The 20,869-nt window shown below is 39.3% G+C and overlaps 2 protein-coding genes across 2 annotated transcripts in view; one reads left to right on the top strand and one right to left on the bottom strand.

Annotated features, from left to right (window-relative positions):
* The window catches only part of hmcn1 (hemicentin 1), an 87,192-nt gene extending 74,394 nt beyond the window's left edge, over positions 1-12,798 (top strand). The window contains exons 83-107 of the mRNA XM_044129999.1: positions 165-355; positions 485-698; positions 828-962; positions 1,521-1,711; positions 2,521-2,602; positions 2,718-2,987; positions 3,134-3,304; positions 3,388-3,558; positions 3,652-3,822; positions 4,245-4,415; positions 4,504-4,674; positions 4,766-4,936; positions 5,262-5,408; positions 5,495-5,632; positions 5,719-5,840; positions 6,513-6,750; positions 7,401-7,463; positions 7,602-7,721; positions 7,810-7,944; positions 8,025-8,138; positions 8,344-8,469; positions 8,565-8,693; positions 10,637-10,756; positions 10,910-11,036; positions 11,138-12,798. Coding sequence (XP_043985934.1) covers positions 165-355; positions 485-698; positions 828-962; positions 1,521-1,711; positions 2,521-2,602; positions 2,718-2,987; positions 3,134-3,304; positions 3,388-3,558; positions 3,652-3,822; positions 4,245-4,415; positions 4,504-4,674; positions 4,766-4,936; positions 5,262-5,408; positions 5,495-5,632; positions 5,719-5,840; positions 6,513-6,750; positions 7,401-7,463; positions 7,602-7,721; positions 7,810-7,944; positions 8,025-8,138; positions 8,344-8,469; positions 8,565-8,693; positions 10,637-10,756; positions 10,910-11,036; positions 11,138-11,504 — 4,055 coding nt within the window. The 3' untranslated portion in view covers positions 11,505-12,798. The remainder of the gene's footprint in view (positions 1-164; positions 356-484; positions 699-827; positions 963-1,520; positions 1,712-2,520; positions 2,603-2,717; positions 2,988-3,133; positions 3,305-3,387; positions 3,559-3,651; positions 3,823-4,244; positions 4,416-4,503; positions 4,675-4,765; positions 4,937-5,261; positions 5,409-5,494; positions 5,633-5,718; positions 5,841-6,512; positions 6,751-7,400; positions 7,464-7,601; positions 7,722-7,809; positions 7,945-8,024; positions 8,139-8,343; positions 8,470-8,564; positions 8,694-10,636; positions 10,757-10,909; positions 11,037-11,137) is intronic.
* arpc5b (actin related protein 2/3 complex, subunit 5B) lies at positions 12,796-16,344 on the bottom strand. Its single transcript, XM_044128781.1, has 4 exons — positions 16,029-16,344; positions 15,386-15,458; positions 14,892-15,068; positions 12,796-14,417 (listed from the first exon to the last, which is right to left on the bottom strand). The coding sequence occupies exons 1-4, from the start codon at positions 16,166-16,168 to the stop codon at positions 14,355-14,357; spliced, it is 453 nt and encodes a 150-aa protein (XP_043984716.1). The 5' UTR covers positions 16,169-16,344; the 3' UTR covers positions 12,796-14,354.
* Between the last annotated feature and the right edge of the window lie 4,525 nt (positions 16,345-20,869).

The following is a 20,869-nucleotide window of genomic DNA, read 5'->3' as shown; positions in this document are numbered from 1 at the left end:
AAGCAAAACTTCCAGCTAAAACACAGTTTTAGCCTTTTGAGATCTCACTGAACATGCTGAATTTGGAAATGTTGGCCCCTATTTTATTTACTGCTCTATACTTACAGTTCAGACACTTTTGGAAGGAAATACATTCTTGTCCTTTTTTTATTATAATCTTATAGTTCCTCCTTCTATCAGTGGAGGAAAAAAGGAGGTAGTTGTCGTGGAAAAAAGTCAGGTTCAGCTGATGTGTGTGGTGGACGGTATCCCACATCCCGAACTGTCCTGGAAAAAAGACGGGAATCCTCTCAGCGAAAGCCGAGGGAAGTTCACCATCCTGCCATCCGGGGAGCTGATTATTGACAGCGCTCAGGTATGAAAACACACACAGGCCAGCCTTAACTGGAAATGTTTGTGTTTTTACTCCTCTCTTCACACAAGTTCTTATGCATATTTGTGGGTTAACAAGAATGTTGTGTTTTTAAACAAAACAATATACCAGCCTGAAGATGCCGGCAGTTATACTTGTGTCGCAACGAATTCAGTCGGGGAGGACAGCTGGACGGTGACGCTGTCGGTTCATACTCACCCCTCCTTCACCAAACTGCTCTCAGACGTTTCTCTCAACAAAGGAGAGCGACTCGTGCTGACCTGTGGTGTCAGTGGAATCCCAACACCCACCATTAAATGGATCATGAACAACAAAAATATCCCAGGTATGATTTGTTGCAAAATTGAGATAGCTTGGTTGGTATTGTCGTATATATATATTATTTTTTTTAGATGTTTCTTTGTATTTTGTCATCTTTAAATGTGTTTTCTTTGTGCTTGTCCCACTGCTGTAGTCCACTATAATCATGTGAATGGCCACAGTGAGCTTGTGATAGAGAGAGTAAGTAAAGAAGACACTGGTACCTACACATGTGTAGCTGAAAGCAGAGTGGGGACTATCAAGTCCCTGGGATTCGTCTATGTAAAAGGTAAACCAAACTCTTATGAAACATTCATAAAGGGGTTGTTCGGAGTTTTTGAAGTGAGGTTTTGTTAAAAGGTTATAAGTAAGGAATCCAGATTAGCTGCTTGTGGAGGCTGAAGCTAAAGTCCAGTTTCTGGGGTAATCCAAAAACAATAACTTTGCAATCCAAGGAGACAGTTTCACCCCAACATGTGTGTGAAGAAACAATACATTCTAGGTTCTTTGAAAAAAGATAGCTTATTAGATTTTATAGTTTTATAGTTAAAGAAAACTTGATACTAGGTTTAATTTTTACAACCAAGAAAAATATCACACTTTTACAATGGGAGAATTAATAGACTTCTATGAATGGATCATTTAATAGTTATGGAAAATGATGAAAAAACCATGTTGGTGATCTAATCACAATGACAAATATTGATAGAAATGTGTATATTCCCTTTAACAGTAGTGTCTATTTTTATATTGCATGAAGCACACATTCACTCTCCTAAAATATGCATCTTTCAGTTTTGTCTTCTAATAAATTCTAGTACATGTTTCTTAACAATGTATTCTCCAGAGCCTCCAATAATTGATGGGGACCTTCACGCCAACCGAATTGAAGCTCTTGGTGGTAATGCCATCCTGAACTGTGAGGTTCGAGGCGACCCGCTGCCAACGATCCAGTGGAGCAAAAACGGCATAAACATCCAGATCAACAACCGAATCCGGCAGCTAGATAACGGCTCCCTGGCCATCTACGGCACCGTGGTAAGAAATGACACGTAAAAAATATAGCTGAGGATATACTGTCCTTTGCAAAACTTTTTTACATTTTGCCAATTTAAAAGCACAAATATCAATGTGTTTTATTATAATGTACAAAATGTAGATCAAAAGCATAAATCTGACTGAAAGGGATCCGTGGTTTATCAACGTTTCTTTTTTCTATAAAAAAAGATTAGCACACATTTCATTCACCCACTTTTTCAGATCTAAATAAAATCCAGGACAACCAACTGCCTTCAGATATAATCCAATCAGTTTTTAGAGTCCAGAATGAATCCAACTGGTCAGAGATTCATTTTTGAACAAAATGCATCATTAACACCAAGGAAGAGAATTTTAAACAAGGGTTAGGTTGCAAAACAATATTCCAAGTTGTAAGAGCTCATGGAAGACTGTTGAGTGATCATATTTCAAACATTAGAAAATGGAAATGTGTGGCCTAACTGAGAAACAACAAACATGCTTACTTCCAGATGTGTACACTTACTTGAGTCAATTTTCTTAATTGCTTTTTTTTATGTTTGTAATTTTGTAAATGTGATTTTGCAGTAAAAGATGGCAACACAAACTCTTTAATAGGGAGCTGAATAAAAATGCATGGCACATTTTTCAGACTTTTATTGGTAAAAAATGTGAAAAAACTTTCCTTCCACTTTAGATTTTGCACCAAAATGAAAACCTGGTACTTTGTGCTGTACTTTCCTTTAAAAACCCAATACAATCACATTGGCATTTATTGTTGTAGCATGAATAGATGCAGAATATTTATTTCTTTAAAATGCATTTGACAGAGTGAAGACGCGGGCAGCTACATGTGTGTAGCAACAAATGATGCTGGGGTTGTAGAAAGAAGCGTCACCCTTACACTTCAGAGTAAGCTTTTACCTTTTTCACTCCAGTGTAGCTGTAATAACATTTAATTTGTGAAGAAAATGAAAAGAAGAGCCATTGGGAGAGTAAATCTAACAGGTGCGTCCTCTCCAATCAGGAGCACCAGTTATAACTTTGGAGCCAGTCGGAACGGTTGTGGATGCAGGTACCACTGTGGTTCTTAGCTGTAAAGCAGAGGGTGAGCCAGGACCCATGATAGAGTGGACCCAACATGCACGTCCCCTGCTGGAAAACGACCGCTTCTCCACCCTGTCTAACGGCTCCCTCCGGATCACCAGTGCCCAAAAGGAGGACACATCTGAATATGAATGCGTGGCCAGGAACTTACTCGGATCAGTGGTGGTCAGCGTCACTCTCACTGTTCGCGGTAAGATACCGATTATTATTCCACTTATTTACACTTTGTAAAAACTTTTAAGTACTTTACAATGATGAAAAACTGTTAACTTTTGTTTCTTTACTTTCTGAGTTAGAAAATTAAAAATGAGTGTGTGCATGTGATTTATTTTGCAGTTCATGGTGGATATTCTGAGTGGACTGAGTGGGGCATCTGCAGTGTGTCCTGTGGCACTGGTACCCAGAAAAGAGTCAGACAGTGTAACAATCCTTTACCTGCTAACGGAGGACGCCACTGTGCAGGATCAGACACAGAAACACGTAGCTGTCAGGGGAAACCATGTCCAGGTACTTTATTAATAATATTTGACAAATTTTCTGGTCTGTGTGCAAATAAAAGTTCTAAAACCAAACTTTCGTTGTTTGCAAAGTGGATGGCAACTGGTCACAGTGGTCTCCCTGGGAGGAATGTTCACAAACCTGTGGTCAGGGCAACAAAACGAGAGTCCGGAGCTGCAGTAACCCACCCGCTCAGCACGGGGGCAGGCCATGTGTGGGGAAGGCAGTGGAAGCTATAATGTGCAGTATCAGACCATGCCCAGGTAAGAAGGTTTACAGTAAAAATATCTAAACTAAATGAGTTTATATTTTAGAGAAACACTTGCCACTCAGCATAATTTGTTTTTCTTTCTTAGTGACGGGCAACTGGGGTTCTTGGCTGTCATGGAGCGCCTGCAGTGAGACCTGCGGTAAGGGCATACAGTCCAGGATCCGACTGTGCAACAACCCTCCTCCAGCGTTCGACGGCCCGCAGTGTGAAGGCACAGACACCCAATCACAAGTCTGCAAGGAGAAACCTTGTCCTGGTAAGAGGCTGTTGGAATAAAGACACTCATTAGAGTAAACTTAGACCTTCACTGCAAAAACACAAACTCTTGCTTAGTATTTTTGGTCTAGTTTCTAAAGCATATCTTACACTTGAAATAAGACAAAACTGACTTGCGAGTAACTTTTCAGCAAGCTATAGGAAGTCGTTTTAAGTAAGTAATTCCTTAATATATATTTTTAAGTCCTTGTTCTACTGGTAGATTATTTTACTCATACTCACATTTTTAAAACTTATTGGAGTTGTACATTTTCCATCCTGACAGGGCTTCTACAACTCTGTAACCATGTAATGTAATGTACTGTATATGTAACATGACCGTTGATGGAAAGTGGTTGTAAAGTTGTTACAACCACTATAAATAATCTGAACCGCTAATATTTCTATTTTTGGGCTCTCCAGTGGATGGAAAGTGGTCGTCATGGATGAGCTGGGGGCCCTGCAGTGTTTCCTGTGGCGGTGGGAGCAGACAGCGGGCACGCCTCTGTGCAAGCCCCACCCCTCAGCATGGTGGCAGAAAGTGTGAGGGAAATGACGTGCACACTGATTTCTGCAATGGCGACCCCTGTCCAAGTGAGTTTTGATTTATAAAAAATAAAGCACTTGTAAAGAAAACAAATTTTTTCCTCTGCCTTATTTCTCTATTTTCACTGTTTGTCAGTCAATGGTAACTGGGGACAGTGGAGTAGCTGGGGCAGCTGCAGCAAGACATGCAACGGAGGTCAGATGAGGCGCTACAGGACCTGTGACAACCCTCGACCTTCTCATGGTGGGAGAGCTTGTGGAGGAGCCGATTCACAGATGCAGAAATGTAGCACTGCAGACTGTCCTGGTGAGTCAGTACCACACCTTCTTAGTCTTGTTTCATGCATTAACAACTACTTGACTGTTATGAAATCCTCTGTTTTTGTCATGTATTGCAGTGGATGGGAACTGGAGCTTATGGCAGGGATGGGGAGGATGCTCCTCTTCCTGTGGCGGAGGAGAAAGGACACGTGTCCGACTTTGTAATAATCCACCTCCCAGTAACGGTGGCCGGCCTTGTCCAGGTGACCCCACTCAGCTATCGAGGTGCAACAATCAGGCATGCCCAGGTAATGACATAATCTAAAAATGGTATATGTGGTAATATTGATCTATTTTTATTTGGTGTGAATTTCTTATTAATATTTACATTACAATTACATAGATTGAAAAAAAATCATTGGATTTAGCCTATTCCATGTTAAGATAGTAGATATTAGAATTAGGTCAACAATTCTTGGTATGAAACCAACAAAAACTGATTTCTGTTGTGTAAGTTTTGCATCAGGTTCTATGCTCTCACTGAGATATTTTGTGGGACTGATTTGTTAAAGTTTCTTGTGTCTGTATGAACCTTGACTATTCACAGTCATAAACATTTTCTTTGTTTGTCAGGTGGGCCTCATAAAACTCGAGGAAGCATCATAGGAAACATTAATGACATTGAGTTTGGCATCGCCTTCCTAAATGCCACAATCACAGACGGCAACTCGGGCAGCAAAACCATCAAAGCCACTATTTCAAATGTACCAAGAACCTTAGGTCAGCCTTGAATACACAACTTTATTTATGTATTTTCACCCTTAAACTTTGATTGTAAAACTGAATGTATAACATTTAACTTTAAGGTCATGCGATGAGGAAGCTCATCTCCATACTGAACCCCATCTACTGGACCACTGCACAGGAAATAGGAGAGGCTGTTAACGGTTACACCTTGACAGGCGGCGTCTTCAGGCGAGAGACGCAGGTGGAGTTTGCTACAGGTAGGTTCTGGTCATGGTCAAATAAACACACATTAAAGATAAATTTAATTGGGTAAGTGAAGTTTAGTTCAACTGGATTCTGCTAGGTGAAATCCTGAGGATGACCCACGTTGCTCGAGGCCTGGACTCTGATGGAGCTTTGCTTCTGGACATTGTTGTTAACGGCCATATTCTGCAGCTGCCTTCACATGCTGACATAAACATCAAGGTAAGCGGTAATCAAGGTTTGAGGACAACTATTTATGAAGAAAAATTTGTTTGCAAAAATTCTGAAAGAGCTTTTTGGTGTTTTTATATAAATTTGCCTCTTCTTTTACATTGAAGGAACAACTTTAAACTGAGAAAATTAGTTTATGTGCTCATGCAGCAACAGTTATATTAAACAAACTGTTGGTTGTTGATAATTACCTTATGACATCAATTTACTTATCAGTTTTGTTCTCGATTTAACAAAATTCAGTGTACATTTTTTTTATTTTCATGTCTGACATGAAAGTTTTTTCATTAATTAACTCAAAACTCCAATTTTGTTGATGTCAATACAATTTAAAACATTGTTTGCGTTTTTCAGCTGCAGTTTTTTAGCAAAGGTCTAAGAAGACTGATTTTACTACTGAGATTAAATACATTTTGTTATACAAAAAGTATGTTTTGTTGAAATTAAAGTATTCTACTTGTCACTGTTTTCCACTAAACCTAAAATTCTTTTTTTTCTTGTATTTGTTGTTTTTCTTGCACTTCTTGTTATATTGACATCTTTAAAAAAATTAAAAGAGTAAAGTGTGTCTTGCATGTGATGAAAACCCAAAATATCAGATGTTTTTGAAAGACCTAATAATTTTTTTTGTTGAATGCTGAATAACGCTGTGTATTTGTTTAGGACTACACAGAGGATTACATCCAGACCGGTCCCGGTCAGCTGTACGCTCTATCCACCCGCATGTTCACCATCGACAAGGAAAGTGTGCCTTACTCCTGGAACCACACCATCTCCTATGATCACACTAAAGGAAAGATGCCCTTCCTGGTAGAAATGCTCCATGCCACGGCCATCAGTGCTCTCTACCACCCCCTGGAGGAAGTGTTGGAATATAGCATACAAGCCAGTATAACCAAAGGTGGATATGAGCAAAGCAAGGTCCTTTGAAGATACACATTGCAGTCTGCTTTCAGGTTAAACTTGTATGGAAAGCAAGATGGCCGTTGCTTTGAATGCACTTTAAGCATCCTTCCAACTACTGAGTTATGATGTTTTATTCATGTGCACCTGATGTAATATTTGATTGCAGCTATTTCAAGAAGGAAGACATATGGCAGTTTCCTAACTTATTCCTTACCAGAATTTTTTTTTCTTTTTGTTACATTTTGCAGAACATTTTTGAAGCTGTTATTTTTATTACTTATTACTTATATTTCGTACCACAAATAAGTTACGCATAGGTTAAACACTCCGGTTTTCATTGGTGTTTATTATTTTTTATCTAATTGTAGATGGTATACTTCTTCCAGTATCAACATTTGTTAAACAATGATTTAAAAAATCACAAATTAACTTCACTTTCAGTTTTGCCCAAGGTTAAAATTATATTTAACTTTTACAGATTACAAATCACAAATATAATAACAATGTTCTGTGGTACTTAATACTGGGCCAACTTCTTGAAATGTGTTTTCAAGTGGATAAAAATATTAATTCAAAGGAATGAATTAGGACCTCTGGCTTTATTCCAGTTTGGGTTTCATAGTGGTTTTACACGGTTTGTTGCAGGCGATCGCAGCAACCAGTGTCCTCATGGCTTCACTTTGGTGTCTGCTGGGCCCTACTGTACAGGTGATGTCTATTCTACCAAATGCTACTGCTTTTATGCCAAAACAAAACATCAATACCAGCTTTAACTAATGTCACTTTAAATATGCCTATTTGATTGTATTTACATTGGAGTTTATTTCTGTGTTCTTTGTGCTGCAGATGAAAATGAGTGTGATGTTGGGAACCCCTGTTCTCATACCTGCCACAACACCATGGGAACCTACTACTGCTCTTGTCCGCATGGCCTCACCATATCAGCTGATGGCAAAACCTGCCAAGGTATGAAGTGTGCAGCATTGATTCTGGGAGTTCATTGTTATTCTCACAACCTACTATGCTTTTGACTTGCTCTTTGTCTGTGTTTTAGACATTGATGAATGCTCCCTTGGTGGATACATGTGCCACGGTGGACAAGACTGTGAAAACACCATTGGTTCCTATAGATGTGTAATGCGATGCGGCCGTGGCTTCAGGAGAACAGCTGATGGGCTCAGCTGCACCGGTACTTCAACAGATGCAGCTAATTTCTTCTTGGCTGAATTTGTGATCTGTCTTTATTAGAACTCATTGTATAATCCTCAGATGTGGACGAGTGCTTGGAGTCCCAGCCGTGTCATCAGCAGTGTATGAACACCATAGGAAGTTATCGTTGTGCCTGCGAACCAGGCTTTCAGCTCAGGAACAGACGGTGCATCGGTGAGTCAACTACCCTGTTTAACATCAGACCAGTCAAAACAAATGATTAGAACTGGAGTCAAACAAACGGTTTAGGTGGAGTTGCTCAGGGTTCCGCTCTTGGGCCACTTTTATTCTACATGCATCCAGATTCACGTTATGTTGTACTATAGAAAAGATTTTTTTAATGTCTAAGCCATTTTTTTCTTGTCTTATGTTGCCTCAGACATAAACGAGTGCAGGCAGAGGGTTTGCCGTTTGGATCAACAGTGTAAAAACACACGAGGTGGTTACACCTGCATAGATCTGTGTCCGAGCGGCATGACCAAAAGTGGGAACGGCACATGTGTGGGTGAGTGACTGGCAGTTCAAGACAGACGGTATCAGCTAACGAGGAAACATGAATAAGCACACAGAGATTATGCCTTCTGTGTTTCTTGCTTTTAGACATCGATGAGTGCAGAGATGGGACGCATCAGTGCAGATTCAACCAGATCTGTGAGAACACCAGAGGCAGCTACCACTGTACATGTCCACGTGGTTTCAGATCTCAGGGAGTAGGACGCCCATGTGTTGGTTCGTAAAAATCTTGTGTTGTCTTCCCAGCTTAAGAAACAAAGAAACTGTATACAATTAAAGTATTTTGGAATATAAGAAAGATAAACTTGCAACGTAATGGCAAGCTATTTTAACTGGATATTTGTCAGATTTGCTCATTTCCTGCACTTTGCTAAAGCTCCTGTGCTTCTGTTTGCAATTTTTTTATAAGTTGGTCTTTTCATTTAAACTAAAAATTTAATTTAAAAAATCATCTTATCCATCAACTGCATGTGACCAGATGCTGCTATGAAAACTGCTGAGTCTTCACAAAAAGCAACTGCTTTGCTTTTATTTTATGAAGGAAAAGCTGCTATGTCTTCTAGATGGCTTTTCTTGTAAGTGGAAGTATTTTTCAGCGTTTTTGTAGTTGTTTTGCTTTTTTTTTTTTGTACTGCGGTTGTTTTCATTTGCTTTATTTTTTGGCTTCTTTTTAAACTTCCTCAACACATTTCACATCTTTCCTCACAGCACTTTTAGTATTCCTTCCTAAGTATTCCATACACATGTTATTCATCTGTATGAAAAGCTGTGAATGGCAAAAGCACAAAAATGCCCAGGATGGAGCATCAGAAAGAGATTTATTTTATCTTTAATGTTGATTTATTTGTAAGTGTAACTCTTAGCTCTTGCTTTGCTCATGTGACTTAATTACACAGCCAGCTCTTATAATACAAAGATCAAGTTGACTGTTTTTGTTGTGAGATTTGGCAACTCTTAGCACTTCATTGGACATAATGAAATAAAAATAATCTGAAAAGACCAGCACCACTGCTCTTTGTATGCCTCTTCTTCTTTCCACTTTCTTCTAATTCTGTTCTTTCTGTCACCCTTGCATTTGGACACAGCTCTTGTCTGGTTTTGCTTCGGCATTCAGTTCCATATTATCTCTGTTGTACCCTGGATGAATCCTCCGTTTTTTTAATGACATATCTAGTTTCGTATGTAGAATCTGAAAGCTATTATCAGCTGTCAGTTTTATTCAGCATAGTTGGCTAGCCTGCACTCTGCCTGACAGTCACACTGCTACAGACTTTTAGCATGGCTGCTTTATTTTCAGAAGAGCAATAACCTGATTAATAGGCAATGTCCTTCAGTCTAGTTTTGTCAGAGCAGTACAATGGAAGATTTCAAGGATGTTGACATTGTTAATCGAACCTTGAAAGCTACTTGTCGATGCCTTGCATAGTCTCAATGCATTTCTCAATAAACATGAAAATGTACTGTAATGCAGTGAGGTTAATAATATATTCCATTTTTCCCCTCTCTGTCCTTATCTTTCTTTACTCCTAATATGTTATTTCTTCATTTGTCCATTATCTTTCTTCTTTTCTTTCCCCTCCTATATTTCTTCCTGTCACTTTGTCCTTTCCATCTCTCCTGGTGCTGGTCTTTCTTTGCAATGAGGGCAGACATAAATGAGTGTGAGCAGCTCCCTCAGCCCTGTGCCCTTGAGTGTATCAACACTCCTGGTAGTTTCAAGTGCACCTGCCCACCGGGACGCCACCTGCTGGGAGATGGCAAGTCCTGCGCTGGGCTGGAGCGTCTACCCACCTACGAAAGTTACTCATACGGCTACCGCACGTCCCAGTCCTCTCCTGAACAAGCGCCCAACCAGCAGCTGTACCACAGCTTTGCTTCTCACAGCTACAACTCCTTCACCGCCACAAATAGGCGCTACATGAACCGTAACCGGAGAGAGGCTCACAAACACCGCTCAAGGCAGGATTTCCCTGCTTGTAAGGAAGGTTTTGAGTCGAGGGCTGGCCACTGCTTAGGTAACTATGTAGAACGGACATCGCTGACATGACGGAGAAGAGTTAACTGAAAAACTTTAAAGACTTGATGCTGCTTGATGCTTTAAATTTGTTACAAATAGGGAAGAAAACTGTATTTTGTGTTTCTTTATGTGGCACCAATAGATATCAATGAGTGTGAAGTGAGGAACATCTGCCAGCATGAGTGTGTGAACACACCAGGGAGCCACCGGTGTCTCTGTCCTGCTGGCTACCGCCTGATGGCTAATGGAAAAACATGTCAAGGTGAAACCCTAATCTCTTGAATCTAGGGGTTGCAGAGACCCAAAGATTCTGCAATTGATTTAAAAGTTTGTGATTTTTTTTACTGAACAACTAAAACATTGGATTGAAAGATGACCTCTGCACACAGTGATGAACCATTTGCTACATCTACAGATATAGACGAGTGCCTGGAGCAGAACATCCAGTGTGGAGTAAATCGGATGTGCTTCAACACAAGAGGAAGCTACCAGTGCATCGACACACCCTGTCCTCCAAACTACCAGAGGGACCCAGCCACAGGGTAGACAGTCAGAGTCAGATCTTTATTCATGTCCCAATGGGGAATCAAAAAGTCAAATTCAAAACTAATTTTATCAAGCATATTCGGTTTTCACCTTGTAGGTTCTGTTTGAAGGACTGCCCACCGAACGACCTGGAGTGTACACTGAGTCTATATGCGCTGGAGTACAAGCTGCTGTCTCTGCCTTTCGGCATCGCAGCCAACCAGGATCTCATCAGGTTGGTGGCCTACACACAGGATGGCGTGATGCACCCCAGAACCTCCTTCCTGGTGGTGGACGAGGACGTCACCTTGCCTTTCGCCCTCCGAGACGAGAACATGAAGGGTGTTTTGTTCACCACGCAGCCGCTGCGAGAGCCGCACACGTTCCGCATGAAGGTGCGAGCGCTCTCTTACAGCGAGGACGGTGCCATCGAGTACCAGACGACCTTCATCGTATACATCGCGGTCTCTGCCTACCCTTACTGAGAGCACTTTAAATGACGTGAGATGAAGATGTGAGGTTGAAATGCGCCTTCAGCTTGCAGAACAACAATGTGGTGAGAGTGATATGATGTGGTGTTTGGACTTTTGGCCACCGCAGTATGAAGACTGAGAGACTGATGTTAAGTGAGTGCAAGGACAATAAGCGGCTACAGTTCTGACGATGAATGGATGTAACATTAGTGGGAATATGAAAGAGACTGAGGAAATGGGGATAAAACTGATCCTTTCCTCTAGTCCCTATAAGCTCTGTCAGTCTGTAAGGAATCGATTATTTTAGTTGTTTTATATTTTGACTTCACATTTTCCCACATCATCCAAATGTATTTATAAGGTCAGTTTCCTTATAGTCAATGTGTAATTCCAACTACCTAATATTACTTTACTGGAAAGTGCTTGAACATCAACACAACTGAACTTCATTTACTAGTAGAGATGCATGGTGCTCATGTTGGAAATTAGAGGTTCCTAGATAGTTTGTATCTGTTTTGTTGTCATGGAAACTGCTCCATCAGCAAAACTTTCTTTTCTTTCCAGGAATTACCGGGATGTATTTTATTTTAACCTGTACATAATGCTTTAGCTCAAATTGTGATGCAGTACCTCTCCTAATTTTATTAGTTTTTGTAATAAAAATTTCATAAACTACACTGAAAAAATAAAATATTCATGCCTGTAGCAGAAGTCAACCTTGCAACACAAACTACTGATGTATGCATTTTAAATTTTTAAGATGTCATTGTCACGATGCACGAATATGGACATTTTGGACAAAAATCAATATATTTTTTCAACCCTTTCAATATATTGAAAAAAACAACCACACCATTGGCATTGCTTCTCTGCTTGTGTTAAACGCCCCACAATCCTGTGATGTGTCAAAATCATTGTCACATACCGAAACAAATACCACAAATTCCTCTTTTTTTGTTCAAAGACGTTTAGACTTTTTTTTTTTTTGCATTTAGAAACGTCACCAGATCATCTGCAAAAATGTGGACATTAACATCAGAGCAGAAATCTGTTAAAGTGTCAACAAGAAAGTCTGAAAATGTAACTGAAAAGCAAAATCTTTTCTGCCTAATGAATGATGATCTACAACATTTGGCTGTTCAGGCATTAAGGTGAGAATATTAATTGGCGTATCTGAATTGCCTTTAGGTGAGTGTGATGCACTTGCGACCCATAAAAATATGACAATTCTAGGATGTTTTTCTAAGCCATCAGAAACTGTGGGCTGATTATATAAACCATAATAAAAACATCAAGATGAAAATATGATCAGCGGTCATACTTTTTATTTTTGTTCCCAAAAAAGCACAAACATAAAAAAGAAACATTTGAGTAAGGCGGTTAGCACATAGGTTTGCTCTGTTCCTTGTCTTCTCACCTCCAGGCTGGAAGAGCATCACAGAAGAACTACATGAAGCAGAGGAAATCATCAGACATCTCTGGCTTCATGTCAAGTCTTATTACTGCATTAGAAACTGTATCTTATGTTTGGATGCATCACAATTGATTACAAAATTAAAACATAATCCATATTCAAATAGCATCCAGAGAGTAAAATACTGGATAAAGTAAGTAAACTTCAGAGTGTTTACTCTCTGAGGATGCTTTTCTCAAAACTGCAGCATGTTGAACCACAACAGACCTTGCATCTGATACACAAGATCAGCTAATAGCCACCTAAATAGGCTACTTAATTCAGAAAAACAAAGGATTTGGCAACAGATAGTCTACCCTATAAGGCAGAAAAAACATCTTATTAAATGTACTTTAATTAGTCTTGCTGTTACTTTGTGGTTGTTAAAGAATCTACAGTGAAGAGAATGTTTTAAAGCACATAAAGCAGGAGATTAACACAAAAAATAAACTTATATTTGTGGCAAAACAAAATATGTAGAAAAGACAGGTATGAAATGTATGATTTTAAATTTCAAAAATGGAATCATGCAGACAATATAAACATCTCGATTAATTCCTCTCTAGAGATACAGCAAAACAAAAATCTAAAAAGAAAAGCTTTTCCGTGGAAAACTGTTTATTTTTTATTTCAATTTAGTGGGGATATGAGGAAAATTACTAAATAAAGAATAATGCTGATTTTTTTATGGTTAAATTAATCTTAAAATATAATCACATTTTCTCATTGCGACAGTTTCCTGTAAACAGTACAGTTTAGCCACATAATGCCCTGTTCAGTAGCAGAGGGGAGCATATGGATGTGAGAAAACTGCAAAGTGGGATTACCAAGAGATGCATCATGGGTATTAATCCTCCCCCAGCAGCCCCCCAGGGTGAATGCCGACCCCTGTGGCTCATATTATCACCCTCCATCTGTAACTGTGCTTTTCTGCAGACGTCCACAGCTTGAAAGTTACTCTCAGAGGATTTACTGCTTTTATTCACCCAGAAGTGAAGCAACAAACAACAAAACTCAGAACAAATATGAACAGAAAAGGTTTGATTATTGAAGTTCCACCAGCATTTCTGCTAAAATGCAGAGGTACCCTGCTTTTTACGAACACTGATCTCAGAGTTGGGCATCACTGGTGGAAAGGGATCAGCACATAGACGAAGTAGGAAAGTATTTTTAGCACCCTGTGAGGACTTTAGGCTGTGATGATTGAAAAAGAAGGAAAAAGAAGAAAATCAGCTTTCAAACCCACTCTGACACACATTTCAAGTCCTACATCTTTGCCTCAAGTAAATCAGCATCTCAGTGGGTAAAAAGAACAATAATCTGGTTTTCCTTTCAGCTTCAATGCCTTCTGGTAGAGGAACAGTGCAGCGTGTCAGTGATGTGACGTGACGTGCCTCTACGCTCTGCTTTTACACAGTTTTCCTCGCCGTGAGAACCCTGACGATGCTGCCCACACCTCCAGCAGCCAGAGCCTGAAAACACAACACAAATTAACATCAAGGGATTAAACCTGGCACATTTTTCCACTTTAACAAATAGTAAAACAATCTTTATTGAGAAGTCAGTTAATAGGATTTTACCAATGTGTTTCATTAAATTTGGATATTACCGAAAATAACATTTATGTTAGTAATTGAACAGAAAAAGCGAAACAAACTACATACTTTCATTTCACAGACTCATAGGCGTCCTGTTTCCTGGTTATTTGAAAATGTGAATATTACATGAAACTATTTTAAAATGTGATGGCACACATAATAAAGTGAAAGAATTGTGACTTAAGTGGTCTTAAGTTTGATGACACACGAAGCTTAATTTTTATCATCTTTCCAGACTTAAAAAAACTGTTCCGAAAAACTTTTCAAGAACACGTAGACATCTCACTTCTCTTAGGAAAACAATTTGTCCAACAATTTATAGCTACAAAATAGTTTGGCAATATTTACCTTTTCGTGCCACTGCAACAGGACGGCGCTGCTGTTTTCTGAAGGTCTCTCAAAGCCTTTGTAGATGTATTTCATCAGTAGGTCTACCCCGTTCTTGTCGAGCGACTGCACCGCTTTCTCAATGTCGCTGCTCTTGAAGGCACTGAGCACCTTCAGCACTAGACCTTCAGCTCGATCCTGATCAGGACAGAGGAACATTTACAGAACACAGCTACCATAAACTCACTGAGATAATATTAGAATGCTAAAATGATCAATCCTGAGCAACACCAACTATAATCTGATGCCGGAATTATGTATGCCATTAATAATTTTGCAAACAGTTCTCATAAATCAAATTTTTAATTTTATGATTGCAGCAGAAAAAAAACCCTCAACATATTAAAACACAAGTGACCAGTCTGCTGTTAGTGTATGAGTAAAATGCATCATGATTAAATGTGGTCACGTTACAAAGTTTACGAACATTAGTTAGATAAATTAAAGCAAGTAACCTTGACGTTCTGATTCTTTGTATTAATTGGTGGGTTCTTCAGGACTGCATGTAACGCCTCTATGAGATTCCCTGTGAATGGAAGGTTAAGGATGCACACACTCCGCAGGGACTTGCGCTGCCTAAAAGTAATGATAATGATAAACATGTAACGTTTTCCTAATGGGACATCAGAAATTGGTCACTATTCGGCTCTTGTAGAATGAAATTATTTAGCTATAAGGCTTCCATCTGGAGCTTCAACAAGGTATAGACCTAGAGATGACGAAAACAAATGCATCCCACACTTTAAAGATTCTTCCGTTTTCATTTCATAGTTTGGCGCTAGTTTGTGTCGGTCTATCACAAAATACATTAAAGTTTGTGCTTGTAATGTGGCAAAGAAAAAAATTACTTCAAGGGAAAATTTGCAAGAACTTGTGTAGGAAGCCTGGAGCAGCAATTCCTGGAATGTGACTGAGGCAAGTCTGTACAGTGATGGGTGTTTTGCTAGCAGGCCAATCATTCGGGCAGCAGCAAAAACTTATGGAAATACACGGGCGAAAAAAACGTATCTATAAACGCAAAAAATATATATATTATTCGCTTAATCCTTCATATACCATCAAAGTACCAGTTCTGCGTGCTTATAATGTAAAGGATATTGTCTGATGAGGGAGTCCACCTCTGCCTCGTCAGGACCCAACTGATTTTCTCCGCCGTCCTCCTCGTCCACAAATTTGTTCTCGTCGTACTCATCCACGTCCACTCGCCTAAAACGGGCGGACACTGTGTTCTTCGACATGGCTGATGCTATTTAAATGTCCGACTCTGAATCTGAAGAGGGAGATTTAATTTGGCCTTTTTAGTGGATTTTTTTTTGTCTTTGACGCGGCTGTCAGAGACAGAAAGACAGACGACTTCCTCTTACTGCTTCCTCTTCCTTTTTGTGACGTCTTTGTTGGCTTCAGTTTACTCACTACCGCCATCTAACCTGCAAAGTAAGACGCTACAAGTAGAGAGGGTGTGAGCTTATACACGTGACGCTAGAGGGCGCACAAGCCTAATGAATAGAGGGACAACTGGGAACAATGTTATATATATAACAAATGCTTTCCACACTGTGTGTGTTCCTCATAATGTAACCATTTTTTACGCCAGTTTTCCTTCGCTAGCTTTAATTTGACTGTGTAGCTTTGCATCTCAACTGCTTTGTACCAAACGCAGAAGATAATTTACTAGTCTGAGTATATATTTTCTTAAGCAACAAAAGACCATAAGGAGCTTGATTTGGCACATCATTGACTTTTTGTGCCTTTGATTTATAATGCTAATAAACTGGGATCAATGAGTGGGTCTCACTCTTGCATATATTTCTCCTGAGAGTTTCAGTGTTCAGTGTAATAGCATCCAGATGGAAGAGGAGCAGTGATGAAATTTAGAAACTTGCTGGAATGTTCCCTTGCTTATCTTTGCCTGTGTGTTTAGTCGGTGTGTCTTCTGACCACTACTGCATGGTCAATGGAAGGTTTTAGCAACCAGCTCAGTCCGACTGTGCAGACCACCGGCAGTGACTTGATCTCAGGCTTTTTCTGATTCATATCATCGCGTGCGTTTGCAGAAAGTGATTCAAACTCTGCGTGCTGCCATAAAACTCTCACTCACACAAGTAATTATTACTTAAAACTGAATGGAAAGTGGAAAAACTTCTGCCAGCTTCAAATATTATGGGATTTTGTGATGTTTCTAGGAAAAATAGATTACTGGCACAAAATTGTCACCAAGAAAAAAAAATCACTCAGGCTTTTTCTGGGAAGTGAATAAAAGAGGGACACACCTTTTCTTTGATCATGTTTTGTGTGTGTGTGTGTGTGTGTGTGTGTGTGTGTGTGTGTGTGTGTGTGTGTGTGTGTGTGTGTGGAAGGGGGGGAGGGGTGTGTGTGTGTTTGTGTTGGAAGTGGAATTTTTATTCCCTATTTCTCCTGTCTAGACTGCTGACCCTTTGAATCAGGAGGAGAAATGATAACACTGACTGATGCCCTTTCCGGTTAACATGCGTGAGCATGAGAAGTGTTGCTCACTGGACTTTCTGGACAGGAACAAGGTTGACAGTAAAGCCTGAACAGAGATACAGGACAGTTTTATTCACCACATACTCACCAATCATTCATTTCTCTCTTGCAGTTCTAACGTTTGAATGACAGTTATGCACAAGCACCTTTCTTTCCTCCACTCCCTGCCGTAATCACACCTGCTCACACATAACCACTTTTCATGCATTGGTCGTGAGTGTCCTCGCTCTGGTCCTTGTGCAATGTTCCGACCTGCCTGTGGTGTGTAAATGACTCAGAACATCAGAAGGTGAGGATGCAATCTCACACGTGAGAGCGTGTGAGCGTGCAAATCAAATAAAGCTTGGGAATAATGATATCATTAAGATTAATTTTCCCCTGTAGCCCAATTATTTGTTTTAAGACCACCCTGAACTGATTTGCAACCTTTAGAAATCTGCCGGTTTTTGATGCCAGCGCAGATCTGAGGGCAACAGGTGCTTCCGTGTCAGCAGTTGGGTTTATGCAGTCAATCCTAATCACATAATTAGTACTCTTACACGAGGGGAATATTCCTTTTGAATAATGTCTTAATTGGGGAATGTAACGATTTCATGGGTGCTGCGTTGGAGCAGGCCCCTGCTTTGGGTGAGACTGTGGGTGGCTCTCTTTATTCGGTAATCACAAGTGAATCTGCTGGTATTTAAAATCAGATTTAAATTTAAGTTTTTCTTTACTGAAAGTTTTCTGAGGAAATCAGGTTTTTATATTTCTTCACTCATACTTCTTTGCTTTGTCATATTTAATGCAGAGCATCCTGGAAGGTCCTAACAGATTATCAACTGAATTTATGCCTCAACTTTGACTAGGCCAATATAACACTATATGATGTGGTTTAGCATATAGTGTTATGTTGTACTGCTGGAAGATCTCAAGTCTTTCACAATCAAACGATTGTCCATATTTAGTTCCATTCGACATCCCATTGACTCTGACTTGGTTTCCTGTTCCCACAGGATGATGCTGTCACTACCATGCCATGTTAGGGATTTTTTCTCACACATAGCTTTGCATGAAGGCAAAAATAAAAAATGTAAATGTGAATGCCTTCTTGCCTCTCATTCAAAAAGAATTCATGATGATTAATGCGCTCGCTGCTCAGCCTGTTGGTTCATTTCTGTCAGTTTGTGATCTCAGGGAAACTGGTTGCAATGAGTTTCATTAATGGATAAAAGTTTAGAGGTCACGTAATAATACAGTGTTCTATCTACCTCATAAAATTCTAATAAAATTTCCCAGTAAAATTTACAGTATATCTAATTTTTGTAGAGATATGACAAAATCCTTAAAAAAATTCAAAGGGTGGGAATATTTTTTCAAAGCACATTAAAAAGAAATACTGTGAAAAAGTTTGTGTTTTTTTGTTAATTTTGTCTTTATCTTTTGCTTCCAGACTCGGAATCAGACTTTTTATGATTTTTTTTTTTTTAAGATCCCTTTAATCAGTGTTTACCCAGACGGTACAGTCCTGAATGCCGCTGACCCAGGTTCAATTCCTAAGTCATTTGCTACATGCCCTCCCCTTCTCACGCTGTCCTTTCTGTCAGAATAACATTGACTAATAATAATAATGCCAAAAAAAAATCTAAGAAAGTGGACAAGAGGTCATAGTCTTCATAGAAGCCCATTTGTTTGGGGCTTATCTTTACAAAGAATGAGAATAATTGTGAAGGTTGCTGTGCACTGATGACAATCTTGAAGGAAAAGAATCCAGCTATTTTCCTGGAACAGATAACGTCTTCACACTGGGGATTTATCACAAGTGAAGCGTTTTTTTACTAAAAGGAAGCTAAAACATGTTGAAGGAAGCAGTCCCTAAAATTCCTGACAGTGACCATGACTCTATGGACGGTCGATCTAGTTTATGTTTGACTTTTGAAGAGAGATAAAACACTTGTGTACGACCTTCAGAAAAACGAGTGTGAAGGTTATGAGACTGGTAAAAGATGCAAAAAACTGGAAAAAAAAACCCAGCCATTCACTATGAAAAGTGGAGGATTTTTAAAATAAGGTTTAGCCATCTAAGCAAGTTCCCCCTAAAAGCAGACTGCCAGATGCTAATTGGTATTCAAAAAAAACACAATTGTCACCAAAGGGTCCATAGATAGCTCTTGCCATTACTTATATCAGTGGTTCTCAAAGATTTTTTTCTGGGCCCCCCTATGGATTGCAATAAAATCCCCCTCCAAAAAGAAAATAAAACATCAACATCGTTCAACCAGACATAAACCTTTACACATATTTTGTTTTCAAACTCCACTGGAGTTTATTTCACACTTCAGGTTGCAACAAAACAAACTACAAAACATCTTTACAGTGAAACACTTTTGTGTAACTGATTTTTTATTTTTTTTTCATTCATCCATATTGCTACCTGCCCCACCCACCCCCCCTAGGGGGGCGCGCCCCAAACTTTGGCAACCAATGGCTATAATTTGCTTTACAGTCATGTCTTCTCTGTGGCAAACTTTCATGGTAGTTTTCCACAGAAAATGCAGGCAAAGACTTGTGGAAATAAATTGAATTATTTGGTCACCAAAACAGTGGAAATATTTGGGATAAATACCGAATTCAAGGGAAAATAAGAGACTGAATTGTGACCAAGGAGGTGGAAGTGTTTGTATATGCTACTGATACAAAAGCTGGACTGGATTCTGCAGCATGACAGTGATTTAAAGCATATCAGTTAACCCACTAAAGCTCATGAGATGGAAAGGATTTAATCTCATAGCGATCCTCTGGAATAGCTTGAAACAAATTAAACAAGCAAGAAACTCCTCAATCATCTTAAAGCGGAAACTGAAGAGCGGACAGGTTTTCTCAGACTGATGTGTTTAGTTGACCCTAGCTATTAATGAGCATCCTAACGTTTTCCACAGTTATAACATACATCTTTGTTGATGTATATTGTAAATCATTGACTGTTTTCCTCAGAATTCTGACTTTCTTTAGTAATAATCCTCTTCCATATATTTAGGAAAACAATGTTAACTTTTAGTATTTACCTTTTCAGTGAGCACTTAATTTAATAAATAATATGCTTTTTAGAGTACTGAATTTTGTAACAAGTATCCACTGCAGCTCTACAGTTGGGAGCCTCTCTCTTTCTTCTGGCTTGTTATCCGAGCTACAAGCAGGTTTTAAATAGGACAGAGGTTTTGAAATGGGATCCCGGCAGGGGATACAAAGTCATTGAAACTGATCAGGAACTCCTAATCCCATGACATGTAATTCAAATTCAGTACATGAACAAAGTTTAAGGCATTTAAAAGCTCAGTTTAAATATCTGCTGGACCATGTGACTGTTCATGTTAGTTATGTGACGTGAAAGGAAACAAAACTAAAGGAAACTGAACTTGATAGGAGTCTGCAGAGTTGCTATTTCACAAGGATTC

This window comes from Gambusia affinis, linkage group LG10 (genome assembly GCF_019740435.1).
Source record: "Gambusia affinis linkage group LG10, SWU_Gaff_1.0, whole genome shotgun sequence".
In the NCBI taxonomy this organism is placed as follows: domain Eukaryota; kingdom Metazoa; phylum Chordata; class Actinopteri; order Cyprinodontiformes; family Poeciliidae; genus Gambusia; species Gambusia affinis.
The sequence above is the reverse complement of the archived record's forward strand: the minus strand, read 5'-3'. Positions and strand labels throughout refer to the sequence as shown.

What these genes read in the sequence shown, in the direction of transcription:
- arpc5b (XM_044128781.1), bottom strand. Translation starts at nt 16,168, where the DNA reads ATGTCGAAGAACACAGTGTCCGCCCGTTTTAGGCGAGTGGACGTGGAT. An exon ending in CAAAGAATCAGAACGTCAAG is followed by an intron (nt 15,069 to 15,385) that starts GTTACTTGCTTT and finishes TGTCCTGATCAG; the next exon opens with GATCGAGCTGAAGGTCTAGT. An exon ending in TGTTGCAGTGGCACGAAAAG is followed by an intron (nt 14,418 to 14,891) that starts GTAAATATTGCC and finishes TTGTGTTTTCAG; the next exon opens with GCTCTGGCTGCTGGAGGTGT.